Below are 17,148 nucleotides of genomic sequence, written 5' to 3'. Positions count from 1 at the left end.
CGTCACAAACCAGTAGGTGGCAGTGGTGTTCTTTGACAAACATGGATGCCTCCAGTAAAGCACATTCACATGAAAATTACTCTGAATTAAAAACACTGATCATTTATTGAACAGTTCATAATAATTTCATATTTAAAGTGATTTCAGAAGTTTGAATTCTGAATATGAGCGGACTTTTCCTTTAATTCAGTGACATGTTGCTGCCAGGCACAACTGTGGGTTTTACAGTGAAAGATTATCTTTGGTCCGCCTTCAGTTGGTGGGGGCGGAGAAGTATGGTATAAAGTGTAGAAAGCTGTCACCCAACAGCAACTGCTGTTTGCATGAGAAGAAGGAGGCCATCATGTCCACCCAGCAGGACTATGACTGTGTGGTGATCGGGGCGGGTGTCCAGGGCTCCTGCACGGCCTACCAGCTGGTTAAACAGAACAAGAAGACTCTGCTGCTGGAGCAGGTGTGTTGCACACAAACATGCAGCCTGTGGCTTTAAGGCCACTAATAGCACATGTGTGCTCATTGCAAGAGCCATAGATTGTGTTCATGGATTCAAAGAGCAGTTTACTTTCGCTGCGGTTTATTTATTTTGCAGCCATTTGTTTGTGACATTGTTCACACTGAACTCAAGTGGGTTTGGAAAACTAAAGGAAAATAAAATGTTGATTTTAATTTGAAGATGTGTATGGGGGTAAGTATGGGGGGAATGTGTGAATGTGTTAAACAGTATGAATAATTATACAAAGTTTTTCAGATTATAATATAACGTTGGCTTGAACATTTCTATTTTTTAACTAAATAAGCCTTTGAAAACTAATAATAATTGCACAGCATTTATATTCACTGAGAGAGACATATATTTTGACTTCTGCATACTTGTTTTTGATACTCTCATACCTCAACTTCCCCACTGTGGGACGGCCTACTGTTGACGATCATAGGGCCTGGTGCCAGGGGGGGATTTACCATAAGGCAATACTAGGCAATTGCCTAGGGCCCCAAGTTCCTGGAGGCCTCAAAAAACTCTGTTTACATGTATGGTTAATACAACCATTCCTTATTTGTGCACATTAATTATGTTTTTTGATAAAAATCCTTTCGACTAAAATGCCATCAGAACGCTTATAATATTAATATTAAGCCAAATTTTTCGCTTTTGTTGCTATATTTAGCGACTTTTCAAACCCCTCTATCACTTTAATTTAAAAAAAAGCGCCTGGCACCAAACAAGTGACTTATTTCTGCTACTGGAGACTTTGGAGACAACATCTATAAGCAGCGAACTCTGCTCTCCAGAGCGAGTAGATTGGTAACCCCGCCTCCTGCTCTCCTCTATCTTGTCTGCTGTCATGATTCATGCAGCTATTATTTCATCCAAATGAAAAATGGAGAACAGATAAGCAGATCATGGCTTGTCTACAGTGAAAAGAAGGACTGGGTTATTTACTTTGGCCTTTTTGGAAACACAGGAAGGAGCAATCAGCTAAGTGAGCTTAGTGCTTGGAAAAAATCTTTCATTCCTTTAGAGACAGCATGAAAAGTCAGCTGAGTACAAAACATAGAGAGGAAAACAAGAAGAAAAGGGACAAGAAGAGAGGGACACAACCTAGAACAGATAATGGATGTCTATTCTTTTGAAATTTCTGTATCTGTAGAATGGGTCTGTTTGATGTGTTGTCTTCTCAATTCAGAGGGCCACCTGCCTATCTTTGCCAGGGGCCCCAAATTCCCTAAATCCGCCCCTGCCTGGTGCCACCTGTGCCCCCAGGGCAGCTGGGGCTACAGTGTAGCTTACCAACATAAGTAGACAAGCTTTTATTTTGAAGTATTTCAATAGGTAAACAGCAACATCCAAATAAACTTAATACATTTTGCGAAAAAGGTTTTTAAGCTCACTTGAGATGGTTTTTACTTTATTTAAAAGGTGATTTACCCAATGTTACAAGCATAAATATACTAAAGAGGAGATGGAAACACGTTTTTCAAATAAGTTCTGAGACATGACTACATTTAAGCATAAGAATGACACTTCTTTCTCAATAGTTCAGATGGCATGAACCGTTGCTAATACTGCCGGACATTAGAAAGTTAGAAAAATGTGTCCGATTACAACTCATTTATTAAATCTTGGTCCGTCACTGATCTATGGTCTGAGAAAGCCTAGATTAAGATAAATATATGAAATACAGTGATTACACAATAAAAAAAATAGGTGGAATGAACACTCTTCAAAGGATTTTTTTATTTGTAAAATTTACTTAGTCAGTATTTATAAATTCAACCAATAAGCCTTGAGTATAAAAAAGAAGAAAGTGTTTCTCCAAATGGTTCATATTTGTTTAAAACAGTAAGTAGAGTTTCCTACAATGGATGGAGTAGCCAGAAAGTTTCTTAATGTAAAAGTAAAAAGTATTTGGATAACTGCTCCCCAAAGTATTTTTTTTTTCAAAAATTTTCTCAAGTAAATGTAACTGAGTAAATGTGACTAGTTTCTACCCCCACTCTGTTTCTGATGCAATAATCCTGAATTGATTTCCTGATGGAAGTGGGACAAACCATGCATTGGTGGGTGGTGCTGCTGTAGTTAGCTCTACTGACTCCCTCAGCCTGACATCTGCATTCATGCAATATATGTATTTAGACTGATGTAAAACGTTGGAGTGAATAGAATGGATGCAGCCTTATAGTTTGAATTTAGCTAAAAAAAATTTGGCATTTTATTAATATATTTTATCCTCTAAGCACAATGGTTAAGCCTGAGACAAAAAAAAAAAGTGTTGAGAAAGTTTGCCCCTTTAAAAACATGGAATTGCTGCTCCCTCCATTACTTGTGTTTTGTTTGATTTTTTAATAAATGCTTTTTTTTGTTTAAACTTAAACTTAGCATGGTCTCTTAATGAACCATTAATGGGTTCTAAAATTTGACAGGAGCATTTGGACATGCAATGTAATTTATCAAACCTGGGGATTGGAAAGGATGAAAAAAATAATTGAAGGGGCAAATTTATAGAAATCAACATTTACTGGAAAAATATCAATGGAATCACTTTAAACAATCATAACATATAATTACCCAACGAAAGAAAGGGGTCTTTCATTTTAGAGTGGTGTGTTATGTTAATTAGCGGCATGTTAATTAAGCTTTTGTACCGCTGCTGTGCATAAAAGCGCAAGTTGCTGTTTTTTCCTAATAACACAGTAGAAAAACTCCCATTTCAGTGGGAATGGTGTTGTTGTTCTCCCGTTTTTGCAAGTTTTGTTGTGGCAACTTTCAGAATAGATCTGCAGTGTTGGACAGGTAACCAGGATCTGTGACGGGCTTTGTTGATGTTCATTACTCAGTCATTTAATTTGTAAATGATTAGATTGATCTCGGATAATAAAGAAATAAATCTTGGTGTTATTTTTGTTAAGGACCTGTCATTTAAATCCCATATCAAAGAGGTTTCTAGAATTCCCTTCTTTCATCTGAACAATCTTGCAAAAATTACAAATATCCTGTCCTGTGGTGATGCTGAGAAACTAGTCCATGCATTTGTTACTAGGCTGGACTATAGTTTTTCCTCTCCACTGTCGCTACAAGCATGTTAGTGTGAGGGATTGCATCCAAGTCAATGAGTCGATGCAATCAATTGGCTTTCCGTAGATAGAAAAGTTTGAATACTTTGACTTTATGATCTGGTTGAATTGTCTTTGTAAAGTGCCTTAAGATTACGTATATTGGATTGGCGGTAAATAAATAAACTTAACTGAATTGAATTAAGCTGAAATTCTGCTCAAACATGTAGGTCGAGCCAAGCAATGCCAGCATCTTCTGTGCAGACTTCTGGAGGTTTGGAAACGTTGCTTTGTTAAGTGAAGCGTAAAAGTCTTTAAGTTTAATTGATTTGTACTTCTCTTTTAAAACACAGTCAGACTCAAGCTCGATCAGCTCCAGTTGCAGCTCATGCACTGCTGTTTCGGGGTCTTGTAACTTATCAATTTTCTCAAAATCAGTGAACGGATGACAGAATCCTCTGTGCATGTCGTCCAGTGATTTGCAGTATTGTCGCAGCCAAGCAGGAACAGACGAGGCGAAGCTACTTTGGCAAAAGCAGAGAGAGCATCCTCAGATGGGAGCTGGCTCGGAGTTCACCTGCATGGCTGTGTTCTATACCTCTCATTACATTTTTTAATCTAGTCATGTTTTCAAATTGAGGCAATCTGCTATTTTATGCCCCATTATAGCATAATTACTTTACAGTACATACATTTAGCAGCAGGTTGTCCTTCTCCTTAATCTTAAAAATGTGTTTTTTAGTTTATCCTCCCTCACACCCGGGGTAGTTCCCATGGACAAACTCGAATTATTCGCAAGGCCTATGAGCAAGACTTTTACACTCGAATGATGGAGGAATGCTACCGTCAGTGGACTCAACTGGAGAAGGATGCCGGTGTGCAACTGTTCAGGTTAGCCATTTTAATGACTTGCCTATAGAGTTATGTTATAATCATGGTACTACATGTGCATGTGCTGCAATAGGATAAATATGGATACCAGCATATGGAGGCGATGATGGTGACGATGATGACGATCATCATCATCATGAACATGATGATATAAGCAGTCAGAAACACTTTGACGACCTTGTTTTCCAAATGTAGCAGAACAAGTTATGTTTATTTCAGTTTGGAGTAGGTGAGCCATATAACTCTAAGATCTTTTTCCTTACAGACAAACAGGACTGTTGGTCATGGGACCAGAAAACCATGGAGATTACCAGTTATTCAAGGATACTCTACAGAAGAATAAGGTTCCCACAGTGATTTTGACCCGTGACAACTTCAAGCAGCACATCCCAAATGTCATCCTGGCTGAAGGAGATGGTGCCCTGGTAGATGTAACAGCTGGAGTCCTGTTTGCAGACCGCGCCCTGAAAGCTGTACAGGTACGGTTCACTTAGTCTTAGGAAGTAACTCTTTCATTATCGAGAGAAAAGAGAAAAAATGTTTCTTCCAGTTATATTCTCAGAATTGAATTTTCCTAAAGTAGGTCTACATCTTCTAAAGTGTATGTTCTAATCAAGCTGAAATCAAGCTGGTTGCACGACAGTAGCCAGAAGCTTGTAATGACACTTTTGGCAGCTATTGTTAAAGTTACACAAATATACTTATTTAATTATATTTCCAAGAATATGTTAAAAAACATTAACATAAATATACCTCTAATTTATGCTTCATACAGTGGTTCTCATCCCTGGTCCTGTATCATTGTCCTGGAAGTTTTAGGTCTCTCTTTGCTGCTACACACCTAAATTATATGAAGAAATGATTAACAAACTTCTGCAGAACTTGATGTCTGCTCAGCAGCTCCTGCAAACAATTTAAGCAGGAGTACTGCAAAACCGAGATCTAAAACAAGTAGAACCAATTGCTTAATAAATTTCAGGCTATTAAATATATTATCTTCAGTCATACCAAAAAAAAAAAGGCCAATTCCCTATTTTCTGAGCACCAAACTGTCTTCATCAGCATTTGGATCTGCATCAACTTGGAGACAAGTGAATAGAATTAGTTTATAAGCATTTTTGATCATTTTGTAGTTTTATTCTGCTTTTTTTTAAACAAATACATCTTTTCAGTTTTTGAAGGCTAAAACGCGAGTTGGAACGTGACTTCACCCTACCATGTGGCTCTACAAACATATACAGAAAACGCTAGAATTAGACTGGCTGGAAGCTCGAATAATCTGGCACCATGGGCTGGGAACCGGTGGCATAAATAACAGAAGAAACAGGTGGATCTGATAAGAGATAATTATGGGAAGGAGCAAAACAGATTATGGAGAAGGAGTAAAACCCAGCCTATGGTGCCACGATCATGACACAACTGTTTATTTTTTTAGACAGAAAACACTGAATCAATTTGACTGTATGATTTGGTGAACTGTAAAGTTCCTTGAGATGACGTGTTGTGAATTTGTGCTATATTAATACACTGAATTGAATTGAATAAAACTAAACTAGCAACTATATTCTCCAGAATTTGTGGAAAGAATTTGTGGAAATAAGCTTATTAATTTAATAAGTTGGATTGAGTGAAGGTTTCATAAGTAAAGGTTTAATTACCGCTATTTTATAAACCTGTGGCACATATGTATTAGGAATTGATTGTTCATATCCGAAATAAGGTGGAAATCAGAGCTTGCTTAAATGTTTTGGTTGGAACTGGAGAGGGGATCGAACTTGCAACCTTCTCAGAGCACAAAGCTCTAACCACTAGGCCAACAATCCCCCTATAGGTATGAACTATAGGTTGACATGCTGATTTGACCCGTTTAGCTCAGAGAATTTTAGAACTAATTTATACTTGAAATGATGTAACTAAATAAATCTAGAATAATTCTACAGTAACCAGACCTCAATGCAAAGTATTGATAATTCAATTAAATTTTAATTAAGTTTATTTATATAGCGCCAATTCACCACATGTCATCTCAAGGCACTTTACAGAGACAGTTCAACCACATCATACAGTCAAAATATGCAACAAAGTTTTCTATCTAAGGAAAACCAGTTTATTGCATCGACTCATTGACTCTTCAGCAATCCCTCACACTAAGCATGCTTGTAGCAACAGTGGAGAGGAAAAACTCCCTTTTAACAGCGTGAGCGGGCATCTGCCGAGGCCGACTGGGGTTCAAGGAGACGGAAGCAGAGATACAAAAGGCAGCTGAGGCGTCCCCATCCAGGAAACACACATCCAGGCAGATGAGCTCCGAGCCAGCTCCCATGTCAGAGGAGGAAAGAGAGCACAGCAAAGTCAGAGAAACAGGACTACACTGAAAAACAGGCTGATCGAACACACACATATATATATATATATATATATATATATATACAAAGGTGTTGATGGAAACAGCACAGCACATTCAATGCAGAACTCACAAACCCCCTGACTCCCACATTAAAGACTGCTGAACAGTCCGTAATTTAAAAAAGGCAGAAAGTGATCCATCTTAAGAAAGCCACACAATTGCATGAAGTTAGGAAATTTATGTTAATCACTCCTCAATTTTATATTCATTAATTGCAAAACTGTAAAGAAATGAATTTAGGTTCAAATAAATTAAAAATGTTAATAAAGTTTCTTTCTTTTTTTTTTAAATACATGTTTTGAAGCATTAATATTTATTGATTCAAATTTAGATAAAACTGACTTGCCTTTTCACAAAAAGTTGTATTTATTTTTTATTTTTCCAGGGCCAGTTTCAGAAGTTGGGAGGGGTCATAAGAGACAATGAGAGGGTTATGGAAATCAAGCCTGGCTCTGTTGTCAAGGTGACAACGTCTAAAGGAGTTTATCGAGCGAGGAGTGTTGTGATCACTGCTGGACCCTGGACCAACAGACTCCTGGCTCACACTGGTTTCCAGTTACCACTGGAGGTATTCAACAGTTCTTATGTGTAATATTGCTGGTATGACTGTATTTACTGTATGCAGCATTTCAACATTTCATAGGATAAACATGATTATAGTAGTTTTTTGTGAAGTGAAGCATTTATGATTATTTAAAAACTAAAACCGTACTAGAGAATCCCAGCTTAGAATCAACTGTATGTTGCAATGGTTATCTGCACACCATCATGATCTCAGCCAGTCATGCATAATTTGTTTCCTGGTTAGAGCCACTGTGGCCATTTTCTGGATAAAATTCAATAAGTACAATTGTCTTCAAAGGCATTCTAATTTAAACCATTTGACTAATGAATCTCCCCGTTGTGGGACAATAAAGGGATTTTCTATTCTTCTATTCCAAATCTCTTTTGGTTTCATAGGATATTTTTAGTATGATGCACACCTGATGAACAGACAGTAGTTGGGAAGCTGAGGGACCTTTTCTCACTCTGTACACCTCTGACATCAGGCTGATTCTGTAAATACTGAAGCTGTCTGATGTAGTTTAGATATGTGAATCAATTTTCAGTATTGTGTGGAAACAACCTGGTCTTGAATGAAGACAAAGGATATAGTCATGGATTTATTATAATTATAAGCAGAGATTATTCTTATTATGGGAAGTGATGGAGGAGTAAAACTTCCTGAGAGTTCAAATGGACAGAGCTGCAACAGTGATGCCGTTAACAGGAAGGAACTGAGCGCACTGTACCTACAGAGACAAAAATAACACATTGCAAGTGCCAGGACATGTTCTATGCTAAAAATGAACTGAAACTGCATCAATTGGGTCAAGGGAACAGAGACAGCTTTATAACAGCTAGCAGCATCCAGCTCTCATGCACCAGCAGATTGTTTTATTTACCAGAATCGGTGAATAACAACCATTAACATACAAAACATTGATTGAAAGACGGCAGTCTGAAGAAAGTGATGAAGAAAGTGATGTTTCAGTATAACAATATTGTTAAATTAATAAAAAACTATGTTTTCTTTAACATAGAAAGTACTCATGAATCACTGCTTCTCTTTAGTTCTATTGCCCAAAGTAGAGGTTTTTCCAGGTAGCTGCTCATACTGAGTCACTTTAAACTGGACTTTTCTTTCAGTTTTCCTTTCCAAGGTCAATACTGCATGCTCAGTAGACGTTACAGTCCTAAAGGATCAGCGCATTTTTTCTATAATCATTCTAGCTTTAAATTTTCAATGTATAATTGCATTGATTTGACTCCCTGTAAACTGGATCATTTGCTTTATAAACTTAATTCAGTTCAAGTTTGTTAAGTGCTTCTATATAGGGCTAACTCAATTCAGTTCATTTATTTGGTTTATTTTACGGCCAATTCACAACAAACGTCATCTCATCACATGTCATCACATGTTCACCAGATCATACAGTCAAATTGATTAAAAGTTTTCTAGGAATCTAAGGAAGAAAAGTTGATTACATTGACTCATTGACGCAAAGGCAATCCCTCACACTAAGCATGCTTGCAGCGACAGTGGAAAGGAAAAACTCCCATTTAACAGGAAGAAACCTCCAGCAGAACCAGGCTCAGTGTGAGCGGCCATCTGCTGAGGCCAACTGGGGTTCAAGGAGACAGAAGCGGACAAGAGTGACATAGAGATTGGACTAAAATTCTACAGAGTTGGAGAATAGAGATAGAATGAAGCAGAATTATGAAAAAGGGGCCCCTATGTCCTCCAGCAGTCTAAGCCTATTGCATCATAATTTTAGAGATGCTCAGGAAAACCTGAGCCCCTCTAACTACACTGAGACATTTGGGAAAACAAGCAGGAGAAGCCAGGGAAAGACCAGGAGAGATGAGGAACCAGCACTGAGGAACTGCACAGGAAGAGTATTTATGGTTGATTGAACAGAGGGAGGATTGTTTGGGAGCAGGTGTGAACAGAGGCTTCTAGGAAAACAGCTAAGGAAAAGGAAACCAACACAAGAGGGCAACAAAGAAAAGTCTAAGAAGTCAAATACATCCAAAAACACAACAAAATAGGAATTAAACAAATAAAACTAGAAAACAAAAGACATCAACATGAAACTGAAAACTGAAACGTATAATTATTTCACTTAAGATTGTTTTTTTTTTTTATGTAACTGAGGTAATCTGTGTTCTTGATTTGACCTTTGCACTGCAGGTAGTCAAGATCAATGTTTGCTACTGGAGAGAGAAGACTCCTGGGACATACGATGTGAAGCAGCGCTTTCCGTGCTTCCTACTCACTGAGGGTGCGGAGACCAAAGAACACATCTATGGTCTCCCGTCCAATGAGTATCCAGGTTTGGTAAAGGTGGGTGTGTGTTTTAGACCCTTCAGCATTGTGTGTTAACCAGTAGGATTACAGTAGGACATCGGTTTGATTATTGAGACAGTTGGAACTTGTTTAAGTTCTCTGCTTGTCTTCTATGGCTTTTCAGTTATAATATATTTATGCCTTTTTGTGCTTTGTGTGTCCATCGGTGTTCATTTTCTGTGTCCTTCTGCTGAGCTAGCCCTTTGACTGAAACTATTTGATTTGTTTGTTTTCTCTCCGGTTGTCTACTAGACTCCATTTTTGGGCTTCATTTTGCACAGATTAAATGTAGAGTTTAGGATTACCATTACCAGTAAAATATGTTTCGATTTGCACCCGTGATGATCCTTAACTTTAAAAACTCAAATCTAGCAGCATGATTAATAAATTCCCTATTTGCCTTCATCTGTACTGTCAGTAAGTACACAGCTTACAAAAACGATCAATAAAAAATATTTCCACGTGACTAGGTTGATTAATTCGATGTGTATTTCATCCTTGCAGATCCCATCTGGTTTTGTTTAGTATAAAGTTAGATGCAGCTTTTCTTTCAAGACTGCAGATGCTAAAGGCTTTGTTTCCTCTTATTTATTTTAATATTTGTTTATGCACAGACAGGGCAGGGATTGCTTTCTGGGGAATCACAGATTAGCAGGTTAAATGGTGGCATATATATGACAGATGTGAAAGGGATTAGAAATCCTTTTGATTTAATTTGATTAATTTTGTTTACATAATGGCAATTAACATGTCATCTAAAGGCATTTTTAGAGTTAATTCAAACAAATCATCCAGACAGACTGTTTAAAAGCTTTCCATCTAAGGGAAACCAGATGATTGCATCAAGTAAACGACTTTGCGGAATTCTGGTGACAGTGGACATTAGTCTGCATTGTGTTGCTGACTTTCCATTAAACACTGTAAGGAATTTGCCACAGTGAAGTGTGAAACTGCATCTGCACAATGATTGGAGGTTCTGGCAGACAGAGAAGAGAGACAGAAGAAACACAATCAATCAATCAATCAATGGGCCTCATGCAAAAACTGTTCGTACAAACAGATTCATTCTTTAATTATTTGCACGAGTGATTTAGGAGAAAGTGTCCCATTCACCATTTTCCTTCTACTTCTAATCTTCTCTCAGGTACAAACAAATTTGCTCCAGACTTGAGGTAGGAGTCTTGTGCAATCAGTCAGCTGTTATTCAAGACAAGTTTTTCACCAGATGTCAACATGTGTTATTACTTAGAAGCAGTTGTCTATTTTATGAGGCTACATCAGTTTTTTTTATGCAACTGTTGAATTATAAATCACATATTTATTTGCTAATGACAAAACTATCGGTCACCTGCAGCTGGCATGTCATATCCAGAGACTGCTTTAATTTGTTGTCATTTTGTCAAATAAAAGAACCTCCACTGATTGTATACAGGGTTAACTACTATTGAAATAACATCTGTAACAGAAAATGGATAAAAAGTTCAGCAACACAGTATGACTTGCAGTCATTTGACTTCATGGTGCTTTCTTGGCTTTATTACACCAAATGTGGAATGTTTGGGTCTGAATTCATCAAATTAGAGTTTCACTGTGAACCATTTTTATGTTTCTGCTGTATGAACTTAGACAGACTTTGTTATTTTGTACAACAGGTCTCAAGACATTTTCATTTTTAAAGTAAGCAGCAGTGATAAATGTAAACATATGACTGTATGTGATTTACAGTTTCCAACCTTTTTTTTCCTTTAATAAACCCCTTTTTATACAAGATTCAGCAGTCTAACGGCAGTGGGAAAGAAACGGTTTCTGAATCTGCTGGACCAGCATCGGATGCTTTGAAGTCTCTTTAAAGAGGAAAGCAGGGAGAATAGTCCATGGTGGGGGTGTGAGGGGTCATTTATGATGTTATGGACACGCAGCACCCCGATGATCTTCTCTGCTGTCCTCACCACTCTCCTCACCTTCTTCCAGTCTGAGGCGCTGCAGCCCCCCCACGGTAGATGCAGCAAACACTGACTTCCTAAATGAACAGAACAACTTCTTTGGAAGGTTTGAGGCACTAAACAGCACTCCAGCTGACCCAGATGTGATCTGATGATCCGAGGTGGGGGCGGGGGGATGCTCTGAATGCATGTTTGATGTTAGAGTAAATCAGGTCTAAAGTGTTTTCACCCAGAGTTGCAAACTCCCCATGTTGGTGAAAATATGGGAGCACAGTCTTCATGTTAGCCTGGTTAAAATCCCTTAGCAATGATGAAACACCCTCTGTGTGCAGATTGGAGCTCAGAGATAGCCTACAGTACCAGTGTGAGTGTATTAGAATCAGATTTAGCAGAATGTTGTATTTTTTGTTGATATTAAACTCATATTAAGCATTTCCATCATATGATGCCTCTCTTGCCTCCATCAGATCTTTTCAATGGTTTCAGATCAAATTATTTTTATTATTTCCATATTTTTACTTTTGTGTATTTTTTCTCTTGTGATTTATCCCCGACATGCTTGGCTTTTACTGGCCCTTTAATTCTGCTGCTCAGCCCTCAGTCAGCATATCCTTGATCTCCAAAAACAGTCAATTTTTTCATCCTTATCTTCAATGCCATTTCTATGAAAACATGGACAGTCATGCCCCTATATGGCATTACGTTTCCGGGGAAAGTACATCACTGGACTTCATCAGGTTTTATGATCATTTACTGAAGTTAGGAATGTTTGTTGAATCTGATGTGGTTTATTCGTAAAAGCCCACAGTAGGAGAAAAAGTATGAGAAATTAAGCTTAAGGGAAAATTCAATCTGTTAGACTCTGATCATGTTTACCTGAACCACCTGTGATGTCCCCTGCTCAGCTCCAGCCAATCAACTCGGGGCTGCACCTTCTCAAAGCCAATCATCTTTTTAGATCGCCCTCATTCAGCTCCTGGCCTAGCTTCTCTCTCCCACAGACAAGAGAACTTTCACTCATCTCGGCCCCCTCTCCTCCCTCATTTTTAGTCCTTCTCACCCCCTGGCTTATTCCCCCACTGGTGTCCGGGCGCCGGGGGGAGGCTACTCTAATACTTCTCTAGGTTACTCCTCCAACTGAATGTTAATTCACAGTATGGAACTCTTCTGCCGGCGCCTGAGCGCCAAAGAGCTTATTTATGTCTTTATCTGCTTCTGTCTCCCTGAACCCCAGTCGGCCTCAGCAGATGGCCGCTCCCGCTGAGCCTGGTTCTGCTGGAGGTTTCTTCCTGTTAAAAGGGAGTTTTCGTCTCCACTGTCACTGGATGCATGCTCAGTGCAAGGGATTGCAGAGGGTAAACGACTGATCCAATCAGCTGGTTTGCATTGGATAGAAATATTTTGAAGAATAAGATTGTGCTAAATGTAAAAATAAATTGAATACTTTTCTCATTGCAGCTTTTCTCTGTGTTTCTTTGGGTTGAAATTTACAAGAATATAAAAATGTTTATGCATGAAGCCCATTGATCTGAAGGTACTCTGTATATTAGAGAAGTTAATGGTTGACTATTTCCATAACAGGTTCTGACTATTAAATGGAAAGTATAGATATAAATACGGAAATAGATAGAATAATTGAATATAATAATTGATAAGACTGCATTTTTCTTTTGGCTGCAGCAAATGTCTCAGCCATAATGCTTCATATCCAGCTGAAAGACCTTTTTTCTTTTTCTCACCTGCCTCTGATTCGTGTGATGCCTTGAATCTGAATTGATGTTAGGTTTTGTTGTTTGGTTTGTTTTGTACAAAATCCAATAAAAAACTTGCCTACTGAATAGAAGCAAAAAAAAGAAGAATTTAACTAAAGGAAACAGATAAAACAGCTCAAAATCAGGATTTAATTAATAACTTTTTACAACACATAGATATGTTCAGTTTTAATGCAGTGTTGTTGGTGTCACTGATCTTAATTTCTGTTTGTAGATATGCTACCACATGGGTGCCAAGACCGACCCAGATTACAGAGACCTGCAGACAGATAAATCCGATATTGACATCCTGAAGCGTTACGTAGCCCGATGCATGCCTGGCCTGATCCCTGAACCTGCTGTGGTGGAGAGCTGCATGTACACAGTAAGCTAACTTTGAAAAGTTGTGTTATTTTACTGCTGGGTTCACTTTAAAACCACGCCAACAGCTCTAGTCCTTATGAGGGTGAAGATTCTCAGTCATCCAGGTCATAGTCATTCCAAAAAGTAAAAAAAACAAAAAACAATCCACTGGACTTTGTTTCCAAGTTTGATGATGTTTCTTTTCCCATCCAGGAAGCTTTCTCAATTCAAAATGTCAGAAATAGTTTGAGGCTTTATACAGTAGCCTAACAAAGCTTTGTTTTTGCTTCGACAACATGCAAATTGAAACGAACAGGGGCATCCCTTTGGAATGGGGGTCGTTTGGCTTCTTTTGTTGGCCAGCAATAACTCATACATGTCTATGCCTCTGAAAGGGGGGTTGTTAAAGGGAATTGTTGGCTTGCTGAATAGGCGAGGTCTTCCGTTCACCTGTAACGGGGTTGTGGTTGCCATGATAGCGGGAAGGGATCAACTCAGTTGCTGCATTGTAGGTTTTTGAAAGCTTCAACCCGAACTGCTTTACAGGAGACCAGAAGGCTTTATTGGGTTACTATATAAAGCCTCAAACTCAAAGCTATTTCTAACATTATGAATTGAAAAAGCTTTAATTCAATTCAGTTTATTTATATTGCGCCAATTCACAACAGATGTCATCTCAATGCACTTTACAGCGCCACTGCTTCACTTCCTGGATTAGAAGAGAGACGTCTTCAAACTTGGAAACAAAGTCCAGTGGATTGTTTTTAAACTTTTTTGGAATGACTAGTCCTTATGACAGATTACTGATATATATTTAAAAAAAATGACCACACTTATATATATACTATGCTTTTATATAAAGTATATAAAGTAAACTTTATTTACAACTAATTCCCTACTATTGTTCTGTCCAATAACCCCAAAAGAAAACACTAAATTACTGAAAGAAAAAACTCATCACATAGTGAGATCAGCAAACATGCTGGATCAGAACTGCAGCTGTTCTTTAAACCTTCCTTAATCTCAATGAATAATTATTCAAAGGATGGATTGTCCGTCTATCAACTAGGGATTTTATTTAAATAGTGCTAATTCACAACAACTCATTTTCCAGCAATACCCTCCAAATTCAATTCAATTCAATTCAGTTTATCTATATAGCGCCAATTCACAACACATGTCATCTCAAGGCACTTTACACTTCAACCAGATCATCCAGTCAAATTGATTCAAAGTTTTCTATCCAAGGAAAACCAGTTGATGGCATCAACTCATTGAAATGAACTTCAAATTAATGGATTTTAATTTCCATTACTATTTTTTAAGAAGCCTTTTTAATTCCTGTGGTGAAGGTCAGCATCTTATGCTAATTAGCTGATGTTGATCCTTCTCATGGATGCAAATAAATACTTTGAAAAGAATCAGATGTTTGGCTGCACAGATAATTCCCCAAAACAGAATGAAATAGTCAAATATTACTTTATTGTTACAGTGTGATATGTTTAAAGGCAGTAATCTGTTCAAGTTATGACTACTTGTAAAATGTCTTGAATGTCAAAATATGATTTTTTTTTTAAGACCTTGCTTACTCGTTATATATTTTTGCTTGTTTTTTCTTTGTAGCTAACACCTGATCGTCACTTTGTGCTGGATTACCATCCCAACTACAGCAATATCATCATTGGAGCAGGATTCTCAGGTATAATGATAATTAAAAAAAGATTTAGTCAGCTAATCACTAAAAATCACATTTTCCCTCAAAGCTACAGTAAGTATAATCTATCCAATTGCTGATATGCAGATCTGCAAACTCTCCTCCCTTTTGTTAGTTTTTTGGAGATCTCTTTTCCTTCAAAATTGATTAAAATAACTGGTCTTTGTTTTTTTGACATCTGACATAAATAATAATTTCTTACTATGATTCTTCTCTTAAGGTCACGGTTTCAAGTTTGGACCGGTTATCGGAAAGCTTCTGTGTGAGCTCAGCCTGGGAGAGGTGCCCTCCTTTGACCTTTCACCTTTCCGAATCGGACGTTTCCAGTCAAAGACCAAATCAGCTTTGTAGAGTTGGAACTGGTTTCAGCACCTCTGTTTAATTTTTCAAAATCATTGATCAAATCTACAGCCAAATATCAGTTTTGAAGCTCTGAAAGACATTTATTGTTTATGGTTTATAGGTATATACCATCCATTGGACCACATTGATTTCTGTTTTTTTTTACATACATAGTTTAAATCGATAAGTGGCAGCCTAGTGGTTAGGGCATAGATGTTGGAAATCTGTGGTTCTGAGTTCGAGCCCCACTCCCACAGACTGCCACTCTGGGTGTCTGAGCAAAGACCCTTAAACGTCACACTGCTCCCCGGGCGTCCCACGATGGCAGCCCACTGCTCCCCAAGGGGTTGAGTTAAATGCAAGGGTAAATCTCTTCTCCAAAGAAATCAGTAAAGTTAAATTATTATAAAATCCTACCTACCTTGGTAGAGACAGATTTAAATCCTAAATTAAGGATTTAAATCAGCAACTCTTTAAACAGAAATCTAGGATTACTCAGAAACCAAATGTATTCAATCTATTGCAAAGCATAAAATTAAATCTCATTTTTTGAAATGAAATCGCATTATTAGTAGAAACGTACATCTAAACTTTAAACAAGTGTTGATTCAATGTTATTCTTTTTTAACTCAGAATGTGCCTTTTCACGGGTCTAACGTGATACTCTTCATATGTAAGAGAATAAATTTGTATTAATTGATTAGACTTGAATAAAGCAGAATATGAAGCCTCTTAAAGAATAAAAATTTGTTTGCCGTTTCCCTAAAAAGTCTCCAAGGTCCTTGTTCTCAGAGTGGCAAGACCTCAATATGGTATTTTACTGCAATCTCTGGGTTATAAAATAACTGGAAGACATGTTCACCATCTAGACAGAAATCCATCTTGCAAGCACTAATATTTGAATAGAAAATAGACAAATTCAAACACTGTCTTAACTAAATTAAGTTGCCTGCCAAGACGGCCCTTGTTTGGTTTGAAATCTACTGTGATTTTGTGTTTGGAGAATAATCCTCGAGATTTTCAGAGACTCCAGCAACATATGGGATGGTGATGCTCTTACATTTAATCTTTGGGTATTGCAAGCTAACAAAGACCTCAATGACTCCCCATTACTAAGGGGGCGGACCTGTTCTTCCAGTTCAATTTGCATGTTTTCTAATAACCTGACTCCGCCAGATGGATTTGCTCCGCATATGGAAAATTTCCGTAGAAGTAATTTTGGGAAGGGGCGAAAATACTGGTTAGCTGATTGGCCTATGTTGGTGATAGACGGGCCAAATAAACCAATCAGATCA

At 37.8% G+C, this 17,148-nt stretch overlaps 1 protein-coding gene across 1 annotated transcript; it reads left to right on the top strand.

The window, feature by feature from the left end:
* The first annotated feature begins 288 nt into the window (after positions 1-288).
* Positions 289-16,438, top strand: pipox (pipecolic acid oxidase). Its single transcript, XM_015387945.1, has 8 exons — positions 289-454; positions 4,295-4,443; positions 4,709-4,922; positions 7,236-7,418; positions 9,585-9,737; positions 13,670-13,819; positions 15,421-15,496; positions 15,732-16,438. The coding sequence occupies exons 1-8, from the start codon at positions 344-346 to the stop codon at positions 15,860-15,862; spliced, it is 1,167 nt and encodes a 388-aa protein (XP_015243431.1). The 5' UTR covers positions 289-343; the 3' UTR covers positions 15,863-16,438.
* Positions 16,439-17,148: the final 710 nt, after the last annotated feature.

Source organism: Cyprinodon variegatus, unplaced genomic scaffold, assembly GCF_000732505.1.
Source record: "Cyprinodon variegatus isolate N-32 unplaced genomic scaffold, C_variegatus-1.0 Scaffold408, whole genome shotgun sequence".
Lineage (NCBI taxonomy): Eukaryota > Metazoa > Chordata > Actinopteri > Cyprinodontiformes > Cyprinodontidae > Cyprinodon > Cyprinodon variegatus.
The sequence above is the reverse complement of the archived record's forward strand: the minus strand, read 5'-3'. Positions and strand labels throughout refer to the sequence as shown.

Excerpts from the sequence above, each read along its gene's own strand:
- pipox (XM_015387945.1), top strand. The coding sequence starts at position 344 with ATGTCCACCCAGCAGGACTATGACTGTGTGGTGATCGGGGCGGGTGTC. Across the intron at positions 7,419-9,584 it reads GTTTCCAGTTACCACTGGAG|GTAGTCAAGATCAATGTTTG; the intron begins GTATTCAACAGT and ends TTTGCACTGCAG. Across the intron at positions 13,820-15,420 it reads TGGAGAGCTGCATGTACACA|CTAACACCTGATCGTCACTT; the intron begins GTAAGCTAACTT and ends TTTTCTTTGTAG.